The sequence below is a fragment of the Corvus kubaryi genome, unplaced genomic scaffold (assembly GCF_017639235.1).
Source record: "Corvus kubaryi isolate FWS band 111438036 unplaced genomic scaffold, C.kubaryi_AGA036_p1.0 37341, whole genome shotgun sequence".
NCBI classification, from domain to species: Eukaryota; Metazoa; Chordata; class Aves; order Passeriformes; family Corvidae; genus Corvus; species Corvus kubaryi.
Window position 1 is genome coordinate 637,257 of NW_024581112.1, and position 23,739 is coordinate 660,995.

At 56.9% G+C, this 23,739-nt stretch overlaps 1 protein-coding gene across 2 annotated transcripts in view; it reads right to left on the reverse strand.

The window, feature by feature from the left end:
* Window positions 1–21,177, reverse strand: part of PDE2A (phosphodiesterase 2A) — a 41,601-nt gene extending 20,424 nt beyond the window's left edge. Inside the window, exons 1-2 of one of the 2 annotated variants that reach the window (XM_042031442.1) lie at window positions 20,946–21,177; window positions 2,463–2,514 (exon numbers count right to left, since the gene is read on the reverse strand). In XM_042031442.1, coding sequence (XP_041887376.1) covers window positions 2,463–2,514; window positions 20,946–21,013 — 120 coding nt within the window. In that variant the 5' untranslated portion in view covers window positions 21,014–21,177. Of the gene's footprint in view, window positions 1–1,583; window positions 1,620–2,462; window positions 2,515–20,945 lie in introns of those variants that run through there. The other variant, XM_042031444.1, reaches the window with a different exon arrangement.
* Between the last annotated feature and the right edge of the window lie 2,562 nt (window positions 21,178–23,739).

Genomic DNA, 23,739 nt, shown 5'->3' on the forward strand with positions numbered 1-23,739 from the left:
AAGCAGGAGCAGCCCCACGATGCTGGCTGAGGCTCCCTGATCCATGGCAGGTCACTAAAGGTGTCCGAGTGTAGTCCCTCACAGCCCCCTCGCAACCCCTGGGGACAGCGGCGGCCCCCAACCCCTCCTGCTTCTCCAGGCTGTGAACATGTATCAATTAGGGTTTGATTCATGATCCAGTCTGCAGGTAATTGCATTGGAGCTGGTGGCAGGGAGGGAGAGGAGGAACAGACATTCTCAGTCTCACCCCACTACAGGGTGTTGGGAGGTAATAACACCCCAAGCCCTATATATATCCTATATGCCCTCCCAGGCTCAGGGATGGGAGTTCCAGATGCAGTCAGCGCTCAGGACACCAATGGGGACTGGGGTCCAGTGGTATTTTGTGGGGGATAAGCTGTTCCTCACTCACCCTGTGCTGGAGAAGGGACAGGATCCATACCCACCACTCACTTCTCATACATCCTGGGTCATATCCCACTGCCACTGTGGCCTCACACACCAGGGACAGCTAGGAATGCATCTCTGCCCCACCATGCGATCCATTCCTCCTCCTCGGTGCCACTGGGTTAAAACCAGTCTGCCCACCACCACCCCATCTGTGTGGGTTTTGTACTCCCCAGGCTGGAAGTTGTGGCTCCCTTGCCCCCACACCCCCAGATCCCCTCAGGGGGCTGTGTCCAGGGTTCAGAGCCTGCCCAGCTGCCAGCACCTAGGTCAGGCCCAGCTGGGTTCTGGGGGCTGGGACTGAGAGGGATCACAGGGAACCCCATATCACTGCATTGGGCAGTGAGGAGTCTCACATCCCAGCCCCAAGCTGAATGATAGTTCTGATGTCCTCAAGCCACCACCTTCCCATCCGGAAGGGGAGGGGGGGCTCATTTCCCCCCCCCCACCCGGGGCACGCTGGCCCTGCTCAGCTCCTTTCTCTCCGTCAGCAGCTTTCGGCAATTTCCCAGACAGCGTTTCCTTCCCTTCGTTTCCCAGCTTGAATCTCCGGGTCCTCGCTCCTGTCTTGAAGCCGCCGCCCCCTGGAGCTCCCCAAGCCCCCCAAGTAGCTGTACCCCCAGGGGGACCAAGGCCACGCTTCTCACACCCAGAACCATCAGCACACCAGTCAGAGATCCATCCAGGCGAACAGACAGTCGCAGGAGGGGAAGAACCCCCCTCAAGTCATCCCCTCCCCAAATTTGGGTGTGCTCGAAGGCGCAGGAGCAGGAAGGACCAAGTGTTTTCCCACCCACATACTGGGATGCAGCTTCCATCTCCCTAAAATGTGCAGTTGGTGCAAGGAGGGTGGGGGGCTCAGAGCTGGGTCCTGCTGGGGGCTCCCTCCTTCCCAGCACCCCCACCCCAAGGTCTGGCCGCAGGATGGAATACACAGCCGAGCTCTTGGGGGTCCCACCGCCAGCGGGGCAAGGGGACACAGGGAAGGGGGAACTCCAACTGCCCCAGACAAACAGAACCCCAGACACTCCCAAGCACATCGCACCCCCAAACGCCCCAGGACAGAATGGACCCCCAGCCCGAGGCCACCGGTCCCCCGGGACCCCCTGGGTACCCCTTTCCCCGGGGTCGCTCACAGTGTCCTGGAGAGTCCCCATAGCGCGGCCCGGCTCCTGGGGCGGCTGCGGGAGGGCGTGGGGGTCCCCCCGGGACGGGGCCGACCCCCCTCCCTCCCGGTCCAGCCCATTTCCTCCCGGGATCCCGCCGGGATCTGCACGCCCCCAACCCGCTGCCTCCTTCCTACGTGAAACCCAGCGTGTCCTCAAGCCTCGGGTGGGGGGGGCACCATCGTCCCCACCCCGGGAGCCCCATTCGTGCCTCAGTTTCCCTGTCGGGTTCTCCCCGTGGGGTTCAGAGCCCCCCACCGAAAAGGGGGAGACAAGCGGGTGCAAACGTGCTCGGGAAAGCCCCCTCCACCCCTGGTGCGGGAAGGGATGGGGAGTCCAGCAACCCCCGGTCCCATCGCCCCCTACCCCTTACAGCGCCGAGCACGGCGAGTCGGGAGCGCCGGCTTCCAACCCTGCCCCACAGCATAAACACGGGGACCCCCACCACCCCCGGGACCGAGTGGGAAGGGAGGCCGTGGGAATGGGGGTCCCGGGTGGGAGAGGAGGTGGGTCGCGTGTCGTGGTTTGGGAGGGGAGGAGGGTTGAGGGTCCCGGGTAGGAGGAGATGGCTTGGGGTGGGGGTCCCCAGAAGCAGGGCACGTGAATCGGGTGTCCCAGGTGCAGCGGACGTAGGTCGGGGGTCCCGGGTAGGAGCGGAGGCGAGTCTGAGTTCCCGGGAGGGAGGGGAGGTGGGTTGAGGGTCCCAGGTGGAACGGGATATAGCTGGGATGGGGGTCCCGAATGGGAGGGGACGCGGTTGGGGCTGGAAATCCGGGTTGAGAAGAGAAGGGTCCCGAGTGAGAGGGGGGTGCGGGGGACCCCTCGGGGTGGAGGTCCCGACGTCCCTACCTGTAGCGCCTCGGGGCCGGGAGCGGCGTCCCCCGCCCGCAGGAACCCGCGGCTGAAAAAGCGAAGGAGCGCGATGAGGAGCCGTGGCACCATCCCGGCACCATCCCGGCACCATCCCGGTCCCGCGCACCCGCGCACCGCCCGCGGGCTGCGTGCACGCCCCCGTCGCGACACGCCCCGTCACGATACGTCCGATCATGACACGCCCCGCACCTGCTGTGCGGAGCAGCGGCTCCGCGGGGTTCTAAGAAGCGAGGATGGGCGGGGGAGTGTGGGGTGGCGAGGGGGTCGGACATCACTCTCCAATATGAGGTGGGGGTCCCCGGCATGGGGCGGGGGTCGAGAGGGTGGTCTCGATGTGGGAAGTGAGTTGGGATATCACTCCCCGGTATGGGGTCGGGGTGGGAGTCCCAGTGTGGGGTGGGGAAGGGGGAACCCGGGGTGGGGAGGGGGTGCCCATGTGGGGAAAGGATCAGGGCATCGCTCCCCAGTTTGGGTGGCCTCGCTCTGGGGCGCGGGGCTGGCAGTGCTCTCCTATGGGGCAGGTACCGGGTGTGCCCTCACGGGTCTGGCATCTGGGGGACAACAATCCCCCTCCTTGTTAAACCCTCCCCTCGTGGGGATCGGGCCAGGAGTTGCCCCCTTGCCCCTTCTCCCTTCTGGGGCGTGTCTCACCTCCCAATCCGCTCTCCCACCCCGTGCAGTCTCCAGATAAAAAGACCTCTGCCTCCTTAAAGGCTGCGCCTCACGTTTGGGTTGGGACGGTCTTCCCCTCATCCTCCCTGATGGGGGGGGCCGAAATCTCACCCCGTCCCTTGCCCGTGGGTAATTCTGATGCAGGGCTCAGTACAGAAAGTCTTCCCTGCCCCCATCCCGTAGGATACTGAAGGGGTCCTACCCAACATTCCTCTCTTGGATAGGGAGGGATGCCCATCTCGGGGACCCCTGATAGGTCTGTTCGCCCCTACCCTCCTATAACCCCCCACTGCCCTCAGTGAGGAGTGACACCTCCGCCCTTCCCCCCCCCTTCCCCCCCTTCCCCCCCACCAGAGGCAAGTACCAGGATTTGGGGATGCTGCCCATACCCCAGAGGCCCCAGGGAATCCGCATGGAGGATCGACGTGCTCAGCCGTCACACGATGGCCACATGTCACGCGGTGAGAGGGACACCGGCAGCTCGACAATCTCCATCCCTCCCCCTCCTCCTCCTCCTCTGGGCAGAGGAGGAAATTCTGGTCTGGGGGAAGATGGCCTGCTCTTCCTCCACATCCCGGGACTCGCCTGTCCCCAGGCACTCCCGTGTCCCTGCACCCCTGTATCCTTGCTCCTCCATGTCCCTGTGTCCCACTCCCCTGTACCCAGGCACTACCGTGTCCCTGTACCTCTGTGTCCCTGTCCCCAGGGTGCTCTTCAGGGACAGGATGCTCTAGGGTTTGGCTGGTGGCTCGTAAGGACTCGACCTTCTTGCATTGTCTCGAAACCCTCGTTAGGACAAGTCGTGACAAGGAAATGCCACCTCGAGGCGGGGGCCAAGCAGGGGAGGGTTTAGAGACACTCTGCATGCTGCGCCCTCCATCTCGCTCCCTGAATCCCGACCCCCCGGATGCTGGACCGGGCGTCCCGGAGGTCAGGGTGGCCAGTGGAGCCGCGGGGCCATCTAGTGGCCAAAGCCACCGGGGCCCCCCGGGTGGCTTTGTGCCGGCCACCCTGCCACAGCAGCCCCGGCGTCAGGGTGGTCCTGCCCCTGGGGGTGACATAGGGCGACGGGCATCTCTCCCCGGGGTGGCACAGGATCATGAATACCTCAAACCAATGCAGCCCCCCCAGGGCAGCTTATCACAGTGCCCATCGTCCTCACTAGAACACCACCAGAGCCGCCAGATCCCCAAGATCAGGGCATGGAATCCCCCGCTATGGGTTCACCCTGCTGCAGGGACCAAGTGTCACCCCAGCCTGGACAGGTCCTGCTGGCACGGATGCAGGTCCGGGGGTCCATGAATAAAGTAGATGCCCGGTAGGAATAGCAGATTCCCAGTGGGGCCGGCAGTGGGAACACCCCAAGGAGCCGAGTGTTGGCAGGATCCATGACAAACCTGGCACATTCCTATCACCAGAGCCACCCACGGAGCAGCTCACAGCCAGCATAGCTGCCCAGGGAACACAAAGCCATTGCTGGGCACAAGGACACAGCACGGAGCTGTCCCCAGTGCTCGCCCCAGGGGTGCCTGGGGGCAGGGAGTGGGACAAAGGGGTGCAGGGATACAAGAGCTGCAGGGACATGGAGGGGGCTGGGAGCAGGTGGTGGCACACAGGGGTATAGGCACAAAGGCCTGGTGACAGACAGTGAGACACAGGTACAGGGACACAGGGAAAAGGGACACGGGTGCAGGGACATCGGGGTGGAGGGACACGGGCGCAGGGACACAGGAGCACGTGGAGACAGGGGAGTGGGACACGGGTGCAGGGACACACGGGTGCAGGGACTTGAGCTGCAGTACTGCCCTTGCATCCATGCATCACTGCTCATCTCCCAGTCAGGTTGTTAATGACCCGGGGTAATTATGAGCTGCTCCCTGGCTCTTCTGTGCACCCCAGGAATGGCATCCCTTGGATGGGAACATCGCAGCAGTCAGATGGACACACACAGCCTCAGAACCAGGCCCTGGAGCTGCTGGGGAATAACTGTAGGTGCTGAGGAGAGGCAGCAGTGTGGGCTTCCCAGCCAGGCTTCCCATATTTCCATCCACTCTGTAGTTTTCCCTTGTTTCCAACCTGGGGTGGACCAATTGGTGCTGTGCATCCTGTCTCTTCCTGGGAACTTGGGGAGCAGTCACCCCGCATCCCATCTGGAGGGTGTCTGATAACATCAATGGGAGCAAAGTTCATGCAGGCGAGTAAATATTAACCCTTATTCCATGGTAATGGAATGTTCCACACCAAAGACACTGAGATAAACCCCACTCCAACTTTCCCCTGGGAGGTGCTGGCAGCAAATGGCATCAAATGCCCAAAGTTGAAGGATTTTGGGGGGTTAAGGCACCAAGATGAGCCTTTACACTCTGTGTAACCCTGAAATCCTGTTTCTCCCCATCCCTAGCAACTGCAGCAACCTGCCCCCAGAGCAGCATCTGTGGGGATGCTGGATATACTGGGAGCACTGGGATGGGAGGAGAGTGGGGCAGGAGGCAGCATGGCAGGTTGTTCCCAGCTGCGCCAGCACTGCTGTGAGTCATGTAGGATCAGCAATGCTCCGTTAAACTGTGGCACCGGGATGGACCCAGGGCCAGATCCTGGCTCTGGGGAGGCACAGGCTGGAGCATCCCTGTCCTCCAGGGAAGGAGGGGACACGCAGTGGCCAATGCAGGTGGCACATGGGGCTGGGGTCCTGCCCATGGAACAGAGACGACTGAGGCTGAACTGACAAGGCCACTAATGGACCTGCTGATCTGTGAATGAATTGGGCTGTTATTACTCTGGAGCTGCTAGTCCAAGGTACACTGACAGCTCTAAATCCCATCAGAAATCAATTCATCTGCTCTTCCACTCTGCACTAATCCCCACAATGGCACCTGATCAATATCCCATTTACTGCTCTGTGGTTTCCCCATGGATAAATCCCACCCAGTGCCCAGAACGCAGCTGCAGTGCCCAAGCGGGGCAGGGAATGCTGCAGGGCAGGGAATGCAGTGGGACAGAGAATGCTGCGGCATCCACTGCCCGAGCAATGCCAGGCATAATGCTGGGGGCGCTAGGAGGTACCAGGTGGGTTCATGGCATGGACCTGCTGGGAGCAGCAGGAGAATTGGGAATGTGTGGAAGCAAAGAAGAGCTGTGCCTGCAGCTGTTGATAGGTGTGCATGTGTGTGAGTGTGTGTGTGTGCACCACTGTCACCCCCAGAAATCTCCAGCACCCCGGCAGGGTGGGATCCAGGATCCAGGTGGATCCCTTGATCCATCACAGGAGCCACAGCCCAGAATGATCTCAGGCTGGGCAAGGAAGGGGGTGCCCTGGCACCAGCCCCTCTGTGGGGATGGCCCCCAGAGGTGCCAACTGCAGGGACCTGGATACATCAGGTCTGGGGCTTGGGCTATTATTAGGTTCAAAGCGGGATAACAAAGGGATGAGGAAGGGATGAGGAAGTCCTGTGCTCTTCAACATCTTTATAAATGACTTGGACACAGGACTGGAAGTTCGGACTAAGCAAGTTCACAGACAATAAAAAATGGGGCAGGGCTGTTGACAAATTGGAGAGTTGGACAATCACCAAGTGTGTGAAGTTCATCAAGGATCCTGCACCTGGGATGGGGCAACCCCAATGTATGTACAGACTGGGGAATGAGATGCTGGAAAGCAGTGTCGTGGAAACAGACCTGGGGGTGCTGGTCGACAGTAAGTTGAACATGAGTCACATGAGTCACACCCGTGTCCCTGGGGGGCATCAGGCCCTGCATTGCCAGCTGAGCGAGGGAGGGGATTGTCCCGCTCTGCTCTGCACTGGGACAGCCTCGCCTCGAGTGCTTGGGGCAGTTTTGGGCATCATGAGATAAAAAAGACATTAAGCCACTAGAGAGCGTCTGAAGGAGGGCAATGAGGGTGGTGAAGGGCCTTGAGGGGAAGCTGTGTGAGGAATGGCTGAGGTTACTTGGTCTGTTCAGCCTGGAGGAGACAGAGGAGACCTCATTGCAGTTACAACTTCCTTGTGAGGGGAAGAGAAGGGGCAGGCACTGATCTCTCCTCTGTGGTGACTAGTGACAGGACCTGAGGGAATGGTCTGAAGTTGTGTCAGGAGAGGTTTAAGTTGGATATTAGGAAAAGATTCTTTACCCAGAGGGTGACTGGACACTGGAACAGACTCCCCAGGGAAGTGGTCACAGCACCAGCCTGACAGAGTTCAAGCAGCATTTGGACAGTACTTTTGGGCACAGGGTGTGACTCTTGGGGATGGTGCTGTGCAGGGCCAGGAGTTGATGCTCCTCGTAGGTTCCTTCCAAGCACATTCTGTGGAGGGATGACAAAGGGATAAGGAAGGGCCCAGCTGATTAAGTGATACCGCTGATGAGTAAAGGATGGAGCCCTTAGAGGGTCTCTGTGGAGACAGTTCAGAGCATGGCAGGGGCTGGGGGGCCACCAGCAGCCCACACACACCACAGGGCTAATTAGGGGGATGAATATGATGGCAGAGCCCTGCTGGTCCCACTATGGTGGTCGGGTCCCTGTGGGGCTGAGATGGCTCTTGGCTCTGTTTCCATACCTCTCTCCCCATTCTTTGGCTGCTTTCCCAGCTGGCTCAGACAGTCCTCATGGACAAGCTTTAGCCATGGTGGCCACCAGCATCTTCACCAGCCCTGGCTAGTGGGATTTCATCTCCTGAGTCACACACAGCCTGTCTCATGAGAGTATCCTGTGTGGGTAGGGACAGAACACATCCCCACTGCACCCTTAGAGGGGTGAGGGAGAGGGGACATCCATGGGGACAGCCTGCATCCGGGGGATTAGCATATGCCATGGCGAGAGCATGCATCCAGGGGGACAGTGTGTACCCAGGGGGACAGCCAGTGTCCATGGGGACAAACTGAATCCAGGAGGAGAGAGTGTATCCATGGGGACAGCGTGTGTCCAAAGGGACAGCATGTATCCATGGGGACAGCCAGCATCCACAGGGACAAGTGTGTCCATGGAAACAGCCTGAATCCCAGAGGACAGCATATGTCCGTGCGAGACAGCCTGAACCCAGAGGGACAGCAGGTGTCCAGAGGGACAACCCACATCCAGGGTGACAGCATGTATCCATAGGGACAGCCTGCATTCATGGGACCAGCATGTGTCCATACAGGTGACATCCAAGAGGACAGCGTGCATCTGGGGGACACCCTGTGTCTGGAAGGACACTGCACACCTGGGGACAGCATGTGTCTTGAGGGAGAGCAGGTGCCTGAAAGGACAGCACGTGCGCAGAGGGACAGCATGTTTGACAAGGGACAGCACTTGTCCATAAGGACAAGGATTGCCTGGAGGGATAGAATGTCTCTGGAGGGACACATGGATTTTGGGGAAAGCACGTGCCAGAGTGAGAGCATGCAGCAGGAGAAGGGACAGCGGGTGCCTGTGGGACAGCATGTACTGGGGGGTACAGCAGCCCCTGGACATACAGTGCCACACCACTATTCCAGGTGGCCCAGCAGCAATAAGGGAAATCCCAGCCCAGCCCAAGCATATGGAAGACAGGAATTTACTGCCAGATTAAATAAAAGATGAGGAGATGTTATCCTTTGGCACTGGCTGTGTCGCTCTGAGCTGACCCCACTCCAGCTGCAGGACACGAGGACTTGGCTCTCACTCATCCTTGCCACTCTCCTTGGCCTCTTGTTTAGGGGTGGAATTGCTGCCAGGTGACAATGGAGTGTAGTGCCACCATGAGCACCCAGGGATCTGTTCAGCGACAGAGAAGCAGGCCTGGTTCCCACCAGCTTGGAGACCCCAAAGAAGTGTGGCACACAAGGAAGAGGTTCCCTGTCCCTGCGCTGGGGATTTTGAGAATCCCACAGGATTCCCAAAAGCGGGCATGAATGATAATGTCACTCAAGAAAGGGATATTCCAAGCCCTGACTCCAGGGATGTTATAAGCCTTGTTCCAATGGGTGCTCCAAGCCCAAAGCCCAGGGGTGCTCTGAGCCCTGATCCCAGGGGTGCTCCATGCCTCAATCCCAAGGATGTTCTGAGCCCTCTTCTTAGGGGTGCTCCAAGCTCTGGGCCCCCGAGGATGGTCTGAGTGCTGATCCTGGGACACTCTGAGCCCTGACCCCAAGATGCTCTGAGCCTCTCTTCCAAATTCCTCTTCCAGCTTCCCACTCGTGTCGCCAGGATTTTCCTCCACACTCAGGACAGCTCTCCATGGGCATCCCTTGGCATCTGGATGCTTGCTGCCACTGTCTCGCCTGGCACCTGCCTGCTCCAATTCTCTCTCATCATCTCTTCTGTTAACAAAGCAATCACTCCCCAATTTAACCTGGATTAAAGCAGGATTGCTCACTCGCTCCCTCGCTACTTCTCTTCCAATTAATTTGTTCCTTGCTTTTATTTCCTAATTAATTCTTCAGGCTCTTTGGCAAGGAAACAACAGTGGTGCCCAGGGTCTCAGGAAGGGATCAGGATTAATTATCCCAGTGGGAATGAGCAGAGGGGAAGCAAAGCAGGGGCTTAGCCCAGGATGGGGACATGGATCTGGGGTGAGCAGTATTCCCTGGACTACCCATAAGCATCCCATACAAAGAAGGGCCATGTGATGAGGGACCCACAGCTTACATCATTTCCATCTTCCCTTGGGAATGTCACAGGGACAAAATCCTCACAGAAACCAATATGGTGCCTCTGGAGGGGGTCAGCCTGGGGGCAGGGTGAAGTGGGGGGCCAAGTCCTGCAAGGGTTAATGCACAGTACAGCACAGGGTGTTGGAGCTAAAAATACTGTGCCTTTCTTGGGATTTGCTCCAATGACTCATTCCTTTCCATAATTTATTGCTCGTTACATAATCACTTTCATTTTCAGCCAGAGAGAAATGGAATTTTTTTTCCCCTTTTCTTCTGGTTTTTTTTTTTAAATGAAAAGGGCATTTTAGCACATGAGCACCAGCCATTTTCTCAGTTCTTCCTGGCATCTTCCTGGCAAAGGGTTGGGATGCTGCCACTGGCTCCAGCCTTCATCCAAAGACTCCCAAGATTGTGGTGGGCACTGGGGTCTGCTAAAGAGGGAATGGGGGGTGAGGGGCCTCTGGGTGCTGGGAGCACCCTGGGGGCAGTTCAGTGGGAGGTTCTGGGATGGGATGGAGGGGCCAGATCCACCCATTGTGCCCATTGCCCAGCCAGGGTGAACACCCACTGGCTCCAGCTGTGTCCCAGCAAACCCAGTGCTGTGTCCCAGCAAGCCCTGATCTATGTTTTAGCAACCCTAGTGCTGCATCCCAGCAAGCCCAATATGGTGCTCCAACAATTTGAGCACCATGGCCCAGCAATCCCAGTGCCATATCCCAGCAAACCCAGTGCTGTGTCTTAGCAATCCTGGGGCTGCATCCCTGCAAGTCCAGTTCTGTGTCCCAGCAAACCACTGGGTTTGTTGCATCCCAGAAATCCCAGTGCTCTGTTCCACTGAGCCCAATATGGTGTTCCAGCAAGCCCAGCGCCATCTCCCAGCAAGTCCAGTGGCATGGCCTAGCAAGTACTGCATCCCAGCAATCCCCTTGCTGCATCCCAGGAAGTCCAGTACCATGCTCCAGCAATTCCACTGCTACTTCCCAACAAAACAATTGCTGTGTTTAAACCCAGAACTGTGTCCCAGCAAGGCCAGTACAGTGCCCCAGCAATCCCAGTGCCATATCCCAGCAAACCTGGTGGCGTGTCCCAGCAATCCCAGCGCCATATCCCAGCAATCCTAGTGTCTGCCAGCACAGCTGTCCCCACCAAACCAGGGCAGGGCACTCCAGTGGGGTATGGGGGGTTTTGGCTCAGGCCCTGGCTGGGACTGGGATGATCCGGCAGGGAGGTAAGAACCCCACTCTCTGCTAGACCCCCTGCCATCTCCACAGGGGGGCCAGGAAACCTCGTGTTTGGAGCTGCAGCCTTGGAATTAACTGCGCCAAATGTTTTATTTGTGTAGAAACGCAATTATGTTAATTAAAGCATATCTGTAATTACAGCACTTAGTGGCCTAGAAGTGCACAAGTGACTCTGGTGACTTTGGAGAAGCTGGAAGGCTGGAGGGTGGCTTGGCCCCGGCACCAGAGAGCTCTGTGGCAGGGCAAGCAGCAGTGTCCCCATGGGGTGACAGTGGTGACCCCGGTGCCTGTCCATTCTGCCAGGGATGGCGCAGCGAGACGGGATGCTCACTACCCACAGGCACATCCTGACCAAGCCACAGTCCTGCTGCTCTGGGAGTGAAGGTAAAAGGAAGGATATGCCTCCAGCCCCTCAGGGATGCGGGAACAGGAAGAAAATGGGTCCCTGAGGTGGACAGTAGTGCCTGGGCAAAGGGGGTTGTCCCAGTTCTGCAGGTGGCAGGGGCTCAAGAGTATATCTGTGAGGGGAAAATAAATGGGAAGCAGAGAAAGATGACAGGTGGAGCAGCAGCCAACCAGCCCATGAAATGGCTGGGATCACATCCCACAGTCGCAAGGCAAAGGGAAGGGGGGAGGTGGCATCTGTCCCCACCTCAATAGAACCCTCGTTGTGGGCAGTGTGTTATGGGGGGATAAGGACCCCAGAGGGAACATGGTCTGGGGCAGAGGAGGGGCACAGGAGAGCCTGGAGCAAGGGAAGCAGCAATGGCAGGGTATGGTGCTCTGGCATGGATAGGGCACTCCAGGATCCCCACACACCCAGACATCTTTCTTCCATCACCAGAGCAGCCAGCCTCCCAGACCAACACCTGCCAATGCAGTTTCCACCTTCCCCAGCCTCCAGAAGTGACAGAAAATTGCATGTTTCCTGCAATTGCTCAGTCCAGAGCCAAAATATTTCCCTGGAGCTGAAGGACTTCACCCTGCACATCCACAGGACAGATCCCAGTATGGGTTAAGCATCACCCTGGCATCTCCAGGCAAGGGATGGCTGCTGAGCTGCCATGTTTAATTTGAAGCCATCATGAGCCCTTCGTAATTCCAGACCTGCATAATAATGGACAGGTGCTGCAGGATGCTGGGCACTGACAGACCAGTTGGCAGGAGCATGGCGGGAAGGGGACCAGTGGCACCAAAGCTTTGCCGGGTGGGATTTATTTGCTGAGCAAACGTGTGAAGGCTGTTGATCCGGCTGCAGAAGGCTGAGCCCTGTTTACTTGGCAAACACACTGCTCCGGGTGCTCCACCCTGGAGCATCAGGTCCTATGCAGCCAGCTGCCCCTGCTGCCAGGCTGGGAGAGCAGCTCCCGGGGCTGCCAGGAGCCACAGGAATGCAGCTGGCCTCAGTGATAGGGCTGGAAAGCCTGGCAGCCCTGCAAGCCTGCAAATCCCTGTCCCCATTGCATGGCAGCCCTGCAAATCTTCATCCCTGTTGCATGGCATCCCTGCAAATCCCACCACCACGGGGACCTCCAAGCAAAGCCACCAGCACCCCAAGGGAGCCAACCAGGCAGGAGCATAGCAAGGCGAGAGAAAAAACACACAGTTACCTTGAATCCCTGGGGAATTGTCCTTGGATAAATGCAGCACTACAGATGCTGCCAACTCATCTTTCAATTAGTACATTTAGTTGATAACTAGAGGGGGGAAAAAAGCTGCCGTTGATGGTGGTTCAGCATGTGTTCATCATCTACCCTTTGCTTTTTTTTTTTTTTCTTTTCCTGCATTTTTTTCCTTTAAAAATAGTATTAATAGAGCAGGAGCCAGGATCCTGCCTCTGCTTTCCATGCCCCATGCTTTCTGGGAAGTACAGCCCCCCAGAAGCAGGGATGGTCTCCCAAGCAACACCACAGATTTCTCACTGGATCCTCCATCTGTGAACATGGCACAAGTGGGAGCCACTCACTGGGCCAGAACCTCCTCCCAAATGATCCCAATATTCCCATGAGCCAGAGTTAGTGCAGGGAGTGGGGACCATCTGTGGAGAGACAAAGGAGGACACAGCTCAAAGCCACGCATGCCTTGGAGGCTCATCAGGGTGAGAGTGGCTCTGTCTGACACCTTCAACCTGTTTCCCAGAGCTGAGTTGAGTTTTTAACTTCCAAAGCCTCAGCTTTCCCTGAGAGGAGGGGAGGGGGCAACTGGGGATGGGGATTGGCTGTGAGGACTTCCAATGATGGGGCTGGTGTGGGTACTGGGGGAGAGATGGAACCGGCAGAGAGATGCAGCTCAGCCCTGGGATGGGCATGGAGATGCCATGTGGAATCATGGAAACAGAATCGTTTAGGTTGGAAAAGCCCTCTGAGACCATCAAGTCCAACCATTCCCCCAGCACTGCCAAGGACACCACTAACCCATGTTAACCCATCCACACAGCTTTTAAATCTCTCCAGGGATGGGGACTGCACCACTGCCCTGTGCAGCCTGCACTGCACCCCGTCAGGGAACGAATTTTCCCTAATATCCAAACTAAGCCTCCCCTGGTGCATCCTTCTGGGTTGGTCCCTGGCACAGCCAAGATCCCACTGGTACTGGGACCAGTGCCGGAGCATGTCGGGCTTTTAATCCTGGATCACGCTTTCCATTAATTAATGGCTTTTCTGTGGTTGAACTGCTGGCTCCAGCTTCCCCGCCACACTGTGCCTGGACAGAGCGCTGGCAGGAGGGTTGGCAGCCAGGTGCCACCTGAGAAGAGTCCCTAGCCTTGTCCTCTTCCCTGTGTCACAGTCCCTGGTGACAGACAGGGACTGGTTCAGGAGCCAGGATCCAACTGAGCTGCACAGGTAAGGACAGAAACAGGGTTCCCAGAGTGTCACCGCGGTCCCTCTTGGGAGCACCTGGGCTCTCTGCAGTGCCTGCAGATTTGGAGTTTCAGGAGGAAGGGGACTGGGGAACATAACTGGGGTCCCCCTGCCCACGCTACGGCTCTCTGCACTCTCGGCTGGCACACGGAGCTCCCTCCAGGCTCTATGGATGGCAGCGCACACCGTGCCTGACTCTGCACTTCTCGCCAGCCCACGGACCTGCTGTCCCTGTCCCTGCCTGCGCAGCAGGGGAGAGGGGGTTCTCCAGCAGCGCCAAGCCCCCACCTTCACAAAGCCCTCCATCTTCACCAAAACAGCATACCCACACACCCCAGAAGCCAGCTCCCACAGTATTGCTGGGAGGATGAGACCTTCTTTCCATCCATGCATTCTCACAGGAGCAGCACAGTGGGACAGGTTGCTTTGTGTCCTTGAAGAGAGGGAGATGGTCACAGCTGGACATGGGGGGCCCCAAGGACATGTCTCTGGCATTACCCTGAACCCTGGGTTCCCAAACCATGTGGAGCTACTGGCACTCGTGGCCCCTCCACCTGGTCTGCAGCATGGCACAACACAGCACAAATCCTACCCCAAGAAGTTCCAGGTGTGTCTTGTTGATCTGGTAGGTGCAGGATCAGAGACAGGTGCCTGACAGGGGCTGACGGCCATTCCCAGGAGCATAATTTCTGACTGGAGACAGTCAGACTCAACAGCAGGCCCCCTCAACCTCTTCCTAAGGCTCACGGGGTTCGTTATACCCAGCACCCACCATGAGCAACTCATTTCCTGCGGCATCCTCTGGAGTGAATGCTCACCCAACTCTGCTGCTGCATCTGCCTGCATCTCGGGTCTGATCAAAGGAAACCAGCACCCAAAAGGCACCTTAGTGCCCTCAGGCTGATTTTGGGGAATGTTTGGCCCTCAGCAGTTTGGCTGGCATTTCCACATAGACTCTTCTCAAGCCTCAAGACCTGCTCTGTCCACACCCAGCACCATTTTTCCTTGCTTGAGCTTTAGCAAAACATTCCAGTTTTGGGGGTTTCATCCAGCAGTGTTGCTGACTCAGCATCTGTCCCACTCCCCAGTGAGACCAGGACAGTTGGGAGACAAAATCAAACCACATGACCGGTCCCAGACAGGCTCTGGCTCAGCTGAAGGGGGAAAAACATGGATGGGAAGGCCACAAGGCTGTGCTGATGGGGAAAATGGAGCATATTCTGCTGAGGGAGCATGGAGGGCACTGCATGCCTTTGTCCTGGAAGACTCAACGCTAAGTCTAGTCTAGCATTAACCCTAACGCTAGTCATAGACCTAACCATAAACCTACACCCAGCCATAGCTCTAACCCTAAACTTAGACCCAGCCTAGCTCTAAATCTAAACCTAACTATAACCTTAACACTAAACTAAGCCTTAAATCTAACTCTAACACAAATGGTAACACTAACCTTCAGCATAGGTCTAACCCTAGCCCTAAATCTAACCCTAGGCTACCATTAACACTGAACCTAAGCTTAAACCTAAACCTAAGCATAAACCTAAAATTAGTCTTAGTCCTGATACTAACCTGAGCCTTAAACTTAGCCAAAGACCTAACACCAGTCCTAGACTTAACCCCAGCTCTAACACTAATCTTTGATCTAACCTGACCCTAAATTTTTTATCTTAGCCCTAGACCTAACTTTAATGCTAAACTTAGCCTTAGCCTTAACATTAAACCTATCCTTAACCCAGTCGCTAGCCCTAAACTTGATTGTAGCCCTAAACCCAGACCTAAATTTAGCCCTAACTTTAGCACTAGCTCTGACCCTAACCCTAATCTTAGCTCTACCCCTAACCTTAGCTCTGACCCTAACCCTAATCCTAACCTCAGGCCCAGTCCGAGCCCCTCATCAGCCAAAGGGAGGCCAAGCTCCACCCCTGAGGTGCTGCAGAAGGACCAAGGGGGTCCCCACATCCTGCAGCTCCCCAGGATGTTCATGCTCAGGATCCAAGACCCTCCTCCCAGCACCCGCAGGAGTTCCTGGCTTGAGCAGCTGACAATCAAATTCTTGAAAATTGCCATCACCCTGCTTGAGTCAGGAGATTAGGGACTCTGGCACTGGCACTGTTCCCCATCACTAGCACCACCTTCCCCGACCCCAATTTCTTACTTAAAACCTTCATGGTTTCCACCTGCTTTTTCCATTCACAGATCCAGCCGTCTGTGATCACACTAGTAAAAAACGTGGGGAAAGACCCCATTTTGGGGAGAGCAAGGGAAAACACAGCAATACGCATGGCCTGTGTCCTTCCACCCAGGCTCAAGCCAAGTATTGGCTTGAGGACAGGGCTGTGGAGACATCCTCGCTGCAGGAGTAGGTACACAGGACAGCTCTGATGTGAGGAGAAACCCCAAACCACCAAGAAGCTGCACACACATCCGAGAGCATCACCACCATTCTCACCAGGCTGATCGATGCCCCCACTTGGCAGGGCTCCATGCCTCAGAGCCAGCCTGGGGACCATCAGACACTCTGGGGCTGAAAATCCCTGTATTCCCAAATTCTGGCTCTCCTCGCAGGCAGTAGCATTAGGGCTCTGCTGCAATGGGGTGAGATTTAGTGTGCCTGTAAACAACAGGGGGTTTGCACGGAGGCTTTCATTGGAGCATCAGCATCCTCACGCCATAGCAAGCAGACACTGAACTTCAGGGAACATGGACAGGTTACCTACCAGACCCCACTCCACAGCCAAGCAAAGCACAGCCACATTCAGCTGGCAACGGCTCAAGAGAAGAGGAGGAAGTAAACCCTTCACCAGTCTCTGCCTTTCAAATGCTCCTTATAAATATCTTCTCGCTGTCTTCTGAGTCACCCAGCTGAAACGTGCAAGTTACTAACAGCCTGGGAAGGGGCTGAAAAGCAACTGGGAGCCAGGGGAGGCTTCTGGCTAAGTCAGCACTTTGTCCCAGGGCTGCACTGGCAGCTGCTGGCTGCTTTTCCCTCCTTGGGTGGAGAGCAGAGGGTTCTGGGGATGCCGAGACACATAGTGAAGCTGTCCTCGATGGCCGCAATGCTCAGGCTAAGCCCTAACCCAGCCCCAGCCAAAAAAGTCAGGGTTTAATATTTTCAGTGGGAAATGCACCCCACCCCACTTCCAAATGCCCCTCCTTGTTCTATTTGATTTATCATAGAAAATACAAACTGACAAAGACCCAGAAGGCTTGAACCCACTCAAGCTTCTCCGAAGTCCTTCCTCCCCTCTGACTCCACACACCAGTGATGCAGGCAGGGCTCAGAACGTGGGTCCAGGAGCAGGATTTGGTACTGGGAGCAGGATCTGGGACAGGAGCGGATCAAGGGCTGCTGCTGCCAAATAACCAGCCTCGGGGACATTCCTGACAGCAAATCCCATAGGCTGCTATACTGGTCCATTCCCCGAGGATGCTGTGTGGATGACAAGGTTTGGGGACAGCCTACAAGGTGTTTCCAAACATCTTCCTACACCTTTGTAGACCTTCCTACACCTTTGTAGACCTTGCTAAAAGGCCGGATTGGATGGGGAACAACCTGGTGTAGTAGAAGGTGTCCCTCCCCATGGCAGGGACATTGGAACTGGATGGGCTTTAAGGTTCTTTCCAACCCAAACCAATCATCCCACAGCTCAGGCTCCAACTCCTCAAACATCAAATCTTGCTGTCATCGCCCATTGTTGCAAGGCGGGTGAGACTTTCCACCCACCGCTGGCACCCTGGCCAGGGGGATCTGAGCTCCAGGCTGCCTGTTGCCCACACTCAGCAGCCTGTCCACTGCCTGACCCCACTGCTGCTGCTGCTGCTGCGCAGATGAAGCCATGGTAGCAGACAAAGCATCTCCCAACACTCTCCATCCCACTCACTCCCCCCTCCAGACAGGCCCATCCATTAAGGAGGACAGGATAAAGCTGGACAGGCAGAAAGTCCCACGCAGCTCCGGGCCCTGCTGGCATTTCTGTCTGCAGCCCAGCGCAGCTCCCGCTGAGCCACGTGGGAGCAGGGAATGAGACAAAAGCAAAAAGCAAGGACCAGGGTCAGAGGGGAGCAGGAGGAAAGAGGGATTCCCAGAAACTGCTGCTGCATCCACCGTTGCCCCCAGAGAATCCTGCATTCAGCCCTAGATGGATGCTCAGCCTCCCAGAGCCCCCAAAGCAGCACAGCTCACAGGGAATGTGCAGGGCTCTGCTGGAGATGATGGCCAGGGCACACTTGGTGAGGGTCCTCACTAACAGAGCCAGAATCTGGCCCAATTCCCAACACTTCCAAACAATTGCCTATTCTAAAGCTGAAGATGCTCGGGGAGATGCCCTGGGGTGATGGAGGGGAAATTTCTCACTCACCCTGGAGATCTCCCATGGACAGGTGCAGGGTGCTGGGAAGCTCCTGGCATATGCAGAATGCAGGAAGCTTGCAACCAGGAGCTTCCCCTCCATTTTCCCTGCCAGGCACCTCCAGGCTCCAGGGCTGGGTGCCCAGGCAGGTGGGTGATCCTGAAGAGCCCCAGTTACCAGGGTAGGAAGAGCCCCAGGCTTCAAAAAACCTGGAGAACATCACCTAAGAACCCAAACAATGGGGGACCAGGTTAACCTCATTCCACTGAACCCCTTTCCCTGGCAAGTGAGGGCCTGGGGAGGAGCAGAGCCATCCTGGCCAAACTGACAGGACAATGGAGTGGGTATTTTCCATGGCACTTTACACATGCAGCCTGGGGACCAGCAATAGCCATGAAGGGTCAGGGGGGTTCTCGAGGTGGTTTGGCAGCCTGCCCTCACCTTTGCAGGTGCTCCAAGGCCAATGCCCAGCTCACACCCCCTGCATCCCAGCCAGTGTTCTGCCCTGAAGGAAGCCCTGACCTGGGGCCTTCCACAGGGGTGCTCAGAGCAGCATCTCCTCCTCTGTGTTTTCCATCCCCAGGGCTCAGTAGCTTCTTCCCCAGCCCCAGCTGCTGTCAGATGCTGTGACAGCAGCAGCTCCAGGCACCCTGACATCCCACCCACCGCTAACCAGGTCAGCGTCCACCCACCCGGGAACACACTTCCCAGTGGGAGAAAAGGAAGAAATGGGTTAAAATGTGACCTGGATAATGCTGCACCTGCATCCCCTTGCAAAAAATGCACCATGCACATGGGAGAGCTGGGCCACTGGATCCCAGTCTCACGCATCATTGCCAGCCAGCATCAAACACCGCAGGGCTGGAGTGGAGGCAGGGAGCAGGCAGCAGCCCTCCCCACAGCACCAATCTCACTACTGCAACCCCTCCAGGGAGCACTGCAGGGCTAAGGGCATCATTCTCTGACAGCTCTTTGCAAGCTTTGCCACTTCTATATACCCCTTGGGGTTTACAGGAATAGGGACAAATATCTATGAAGGACGTATCCTGGGTAAAAGGGGAAAGCAGCTGGACTCAATGTTCCTACCTTGCCTGCCTGGGGCAGCTTGAGGGGCACAGCCAACACAGCTACACCAATCTTTTCTGTCACCTACTTCTTTTAAAATCCTTTAAACAGCAGCAGAGACAGGAGGGAACATGGGGATCACATGGCATTTCAAGACCTTTGTGTGTTTTGCTTAAAGAAAAGGACACATGCACATGTTCAGGCAGCACCAGGGAAGGATCTCTGCAGGAAACAAAGCACACACAGCACCAGGGAGTGAGACAGGAGAACTGAGGGAAGGATGCTGCCTGCAGAGACAGACCCAGCACCCACGGAAGTGTAGGAGGATCGGCACCTACTGGGGCCTTGAGAAGACAGATCCAAGCCACACATTGCATGTAGGCAATGGAGATGCTGGAGGGTATTTTCTATGGAGAGGGACAAAGTCCTCATCCGAAGGTCAACTCATGAAGGTGCGAAAACCCGGTGAGGGAAATGTGTAGCACTGGGGCAGGAGTGGATGGAAGATTCCCTGCACCCCAATACTCCTGTCATCACCTAAAGCACCTGCTCCAGGAGACCCAAGGCTGCTCCGGGCACATCCCAGTGCAGCGATGTGCCCCCTGGTTCTGGTCGTCTTGGTGTGGGCTGCTGAGCCAGGCAGCTCGGCCAGAGCCTGAGCATGTGGAGCTGGCACTGCCAGACAAAGGAATACAAGCACTGAGAAGCCTTTTTGCCCTAAGACCTGTATCTCTTTCCTGTGGTTCAGCTCACCCTTTGACAATGTGGGATCTGATCCCGCTGGAGTAGGGGGAGAAGGGATTGGGAGCACCCCAATCTCTTGGTACCCAGGAGTCAGAGCACCCACATACTGTGAACCGCCCATGCATGGCCTGCTCCCCAGCAGCTGTGGAGCCTCGTGAGTGCTGCACATGCGTGCACACAGAGAAGGGGGTCTCCACCAGCCCCAGTCAAGCCTGTGGGTGATGGGAATTGAGACACTGCAAGCTTCCCGTTAGCCAGCTCAGCCCCTCTTCCCACGTGGGGTCTTCAGAGCATCACCCTTCCCTGCTTCCAGGGAGCACTGTCATCCCTCAGCAAGGTCACTCCATGCTCTTACACAAAGTCCCTTGTGTCTGCTGCAGCATGAGACCACCATGACCCATGGAGCCCCATTCCCACCTCACCATATACAGACAGGCACTGTGACACCGGGACCCCCAAATCTGTTTGGTGAGTGGGTGGGTGCAGGGGGTGGCTTCTCTTGCCCTGTGCGAAGCTGCCAAAACCACAATTCAGAGGCCTGACCTGAATTTCACAAAGTCACCCGGGCCCCCCCTGCAGCCCACCACTGGGCCAGGAGCCTTCCACCCTTGCAGGTAATCATCATGGGATGAGGGTGATGGGGAAACAGGGGGATTCTGTTCACACCAGCCCTCTGGCACAGAAACACCAGTGATGACCTGCCCCAGGGCTAACATAGGTGGCAAGTGGGAAACAGGGAGGGGTCGCAGCCTCTTTTCATTTCCCTGCCACCCCCTCGCTGACAGCTGTCAGGCAGGAGGAACTTTTTCCTGCGTCCCTGATGTCTCCTTCGCTCCTTTGCCCAGCATCACTCCCAGAGCATCCCTCCCTCCCGGCGTGGTCCCCCATCCCCGGCGCCGGCGGGAGGGAACTCACATGTCAGATGCGGCCGCCTGGTATGGCTGGGTCCGGCAGAGGATGGAGTGTCCGCAGCCCTGGCCCATGGCTCCGCATGCTTCGGCAGCCCTCCCAGCCCCGCCGCCGCCGCGCCCGACTCTCGGTGCTGGCTGGGAGCGGAGACTCCCGCCGCGCTCAGCTCGCTGCTGTCACCGAGCCCGATGCAGCGCGCCGAGGCGTGCGGGAAGGGAGGACGGAGGGGGGGCGACGCTGATTGACGGCGCTGCTGCGGCTCCGCGGGGCTGGGCGGGGGCCGAGCCGCTCAGCGGAGGGGCTGAAGGGGCCGCACCTGCCGCCCGCCACCGCCCACCCCGGGCCGCGCCCGGCCTCGCTCGTGCGCCGCGCCGCGCCGGGGAGCAGCCGCCTTTGTCTAGAGAGTGGCCACGGGCTCTACCCTCACCGTGCTCCCCGCGGGGGCAGCCGTCCCACCCGGCGCCTTTGGCTGGGACCGCAAGCCCCGTCTACTCGGCTACTGCCCTGGTGGCGTCGGCAGCACACAGCACTACTGGACAGCACTGTTCCCACTTGTCCATGTCCCAGGGGTACTGAGCAGCACTGGTCCCACAGGTTCCTGTCCCAGGGGTACTGAGCTGCACTAGGCAACACTCGATCCACAGGCAGGTTGCTTTCCCAAGGGCACTGAGCAGCATTGGTAATGTATTTCCTCTTCTGTAAGAGGAAATGGCCTCAAGTTTGTCAGAAGAGGTTTAGATTGGATATAAGGGACAATTTCTTCCCCAATACAGTTGTCAAGCACTGCAGGCACCATGCCTGGGGGGATTTAAAAGCCATGTAAATGTGGCACTTGGGGACGTGGGTTAGTGGTGGGCTTGGCAGTGCTGGGGGAATGGTTGGACTCAGTGGTCTCAGACGGCTTTTCCAAATCACGGTTCTGTGATTCTATAATATTGGACAACACTGGCCCACAAACAGGTTCCTGCCAAAGAATGGAGGCCCTGCAAACGGTCCCAGCTACATGGGCGATCCCCAGCTTGAACTTGCTGATCTCCTGTCCTGGGCCACATGGTCTGGAGTCTGGCAGAGTGAGCTGTCGGCAGGGTGGGACAGTGTCAGAGAGTAGCTGGAGAAGGGTAAAAGTTGCTGCAGCGCCAGTGCTGCCTGTGCTCTCCAGCCAAAGACCCGATGCATTGGAGCTGCACTTCCAAGAGGGACCTTGGGGAAGGACATCCATCCTACACTGAACCCAGGTCAGAGGTTTCTATCAAACCTCACACCTCCTGGCACAAGGGGAACGAATAAAGAAGGAGCAACAGCAACTTGAACTTTCAAAGATATTTAAGCATTTCAACTTCTTCCAGCACAAGCATTAGAGACAAAAGGTGAAGCTACTAGGGACCAGGTCCTGGACAAAAACTGGGAGGAGGTCATCCAGCTGATGAAGGTCTTGGCTCAGGATCATAGAACCACGGAATTGTTTGGCTTGGAAGGGACATTTGAAGATCCTCCAGTTCCACTCCACTGCCATGGGCAGGGACATTTTCCACTAGACTAGGTTTCTCCAAGCTCCATCCAACCTGGCCTTGAATGCTTCCAGGGATGGGGCAGCCACAGCTTCTCTGGGCAACCTGTGCCAGGGCCTCACTACCCTCACAGCCAAGAATTTCTGCCCAATATCCTACATAACCCTGCTGTCTGTCAGACTAAAGCCGTTCCCTGTTGTCCTGTCACTCCAGACCCTTGTCCAACGTCCCTCTCCAGCTCTCTTGGAGCTCCTTTAGGCAATGGAAGGGGCTTTAATGTTTCCCCGAAGCCTTCTCTTCTCCAGGCTGAACATCCCCACCTCTCTCAGCCATAGCAGGGATGCCCACAGCAGACGTGCTCCAGTCCTCAGAGCATCTCCATGGTCTACTCTGGACTCCCTCCAGCAGCTCCATGTCCTTCTGATGCTGGGGCCACAGACCTGGAAGCAGCACTGCAGGAGAGGTCTCACCAGAGAAGAGCAGAGCAGAAGAATCCCTTCCTTACCTGCTGCCCACACTCCTGGGGATCAGCCCAGAACACAGTGGGTATCTGGGCTGTCAGTGCACATGGCCAGGGCATGCTGAACTTTTCATCCATCAACACCCTCAAGTGTTTCTTCCAAGGGCTGCTCTCAATCCATTCTCCACCCATCCTGTGTTTGTGCTTGGGATTATCCTGACCTAGGTACAAGACCTTGCACTTAACCTTGTTGAACTTCATGAGGCTGGCACAGTCCCCCCTCTTCAGCCTGTCCAGATCCCCCTCAGTGCCATCCCTTCCCTACAGCATGGTGACCATACCACAGAGCTTGGTGTTGCCAGTAAACATGCCAGGGGTACCCTGAATCCCACTGCCTATGCTGCTAACAAAGATGCATGTCTTCGCCCTGTTCTTTCCCTCACCCTAGGCATCTCTGGGCCACTGGCAACAGGGAGACATGGACCTTTGTTTTGAGCTAGCACAGCCACTTAGGTGAATCCAGGAGCACCTCTGGGGTCTGCAGGCTCCGCTGCATCCCTCCACAAGTACTTGCATCCTCTGCACTCTCTCCCCATGCTGTGTGCTGCACCACAGGGCCAACACATACTCCCAAACTGGGAACTTGGCTTAGTGTATTGAGATTTTGCACCAAAAGAGCTATTTTGGTTGCTCTTCACTAGCCTTGCAGACCTTCATCTCTTCAGGGTCATTTGCCTGTGGGGAGAAGGGAGGAATGTACTTTAAAGTGACAATGGATGGGCTGCTGCTTCCCTGCTCCATTGTGAATCCACCAGCTGGGATGTTCAGGGCA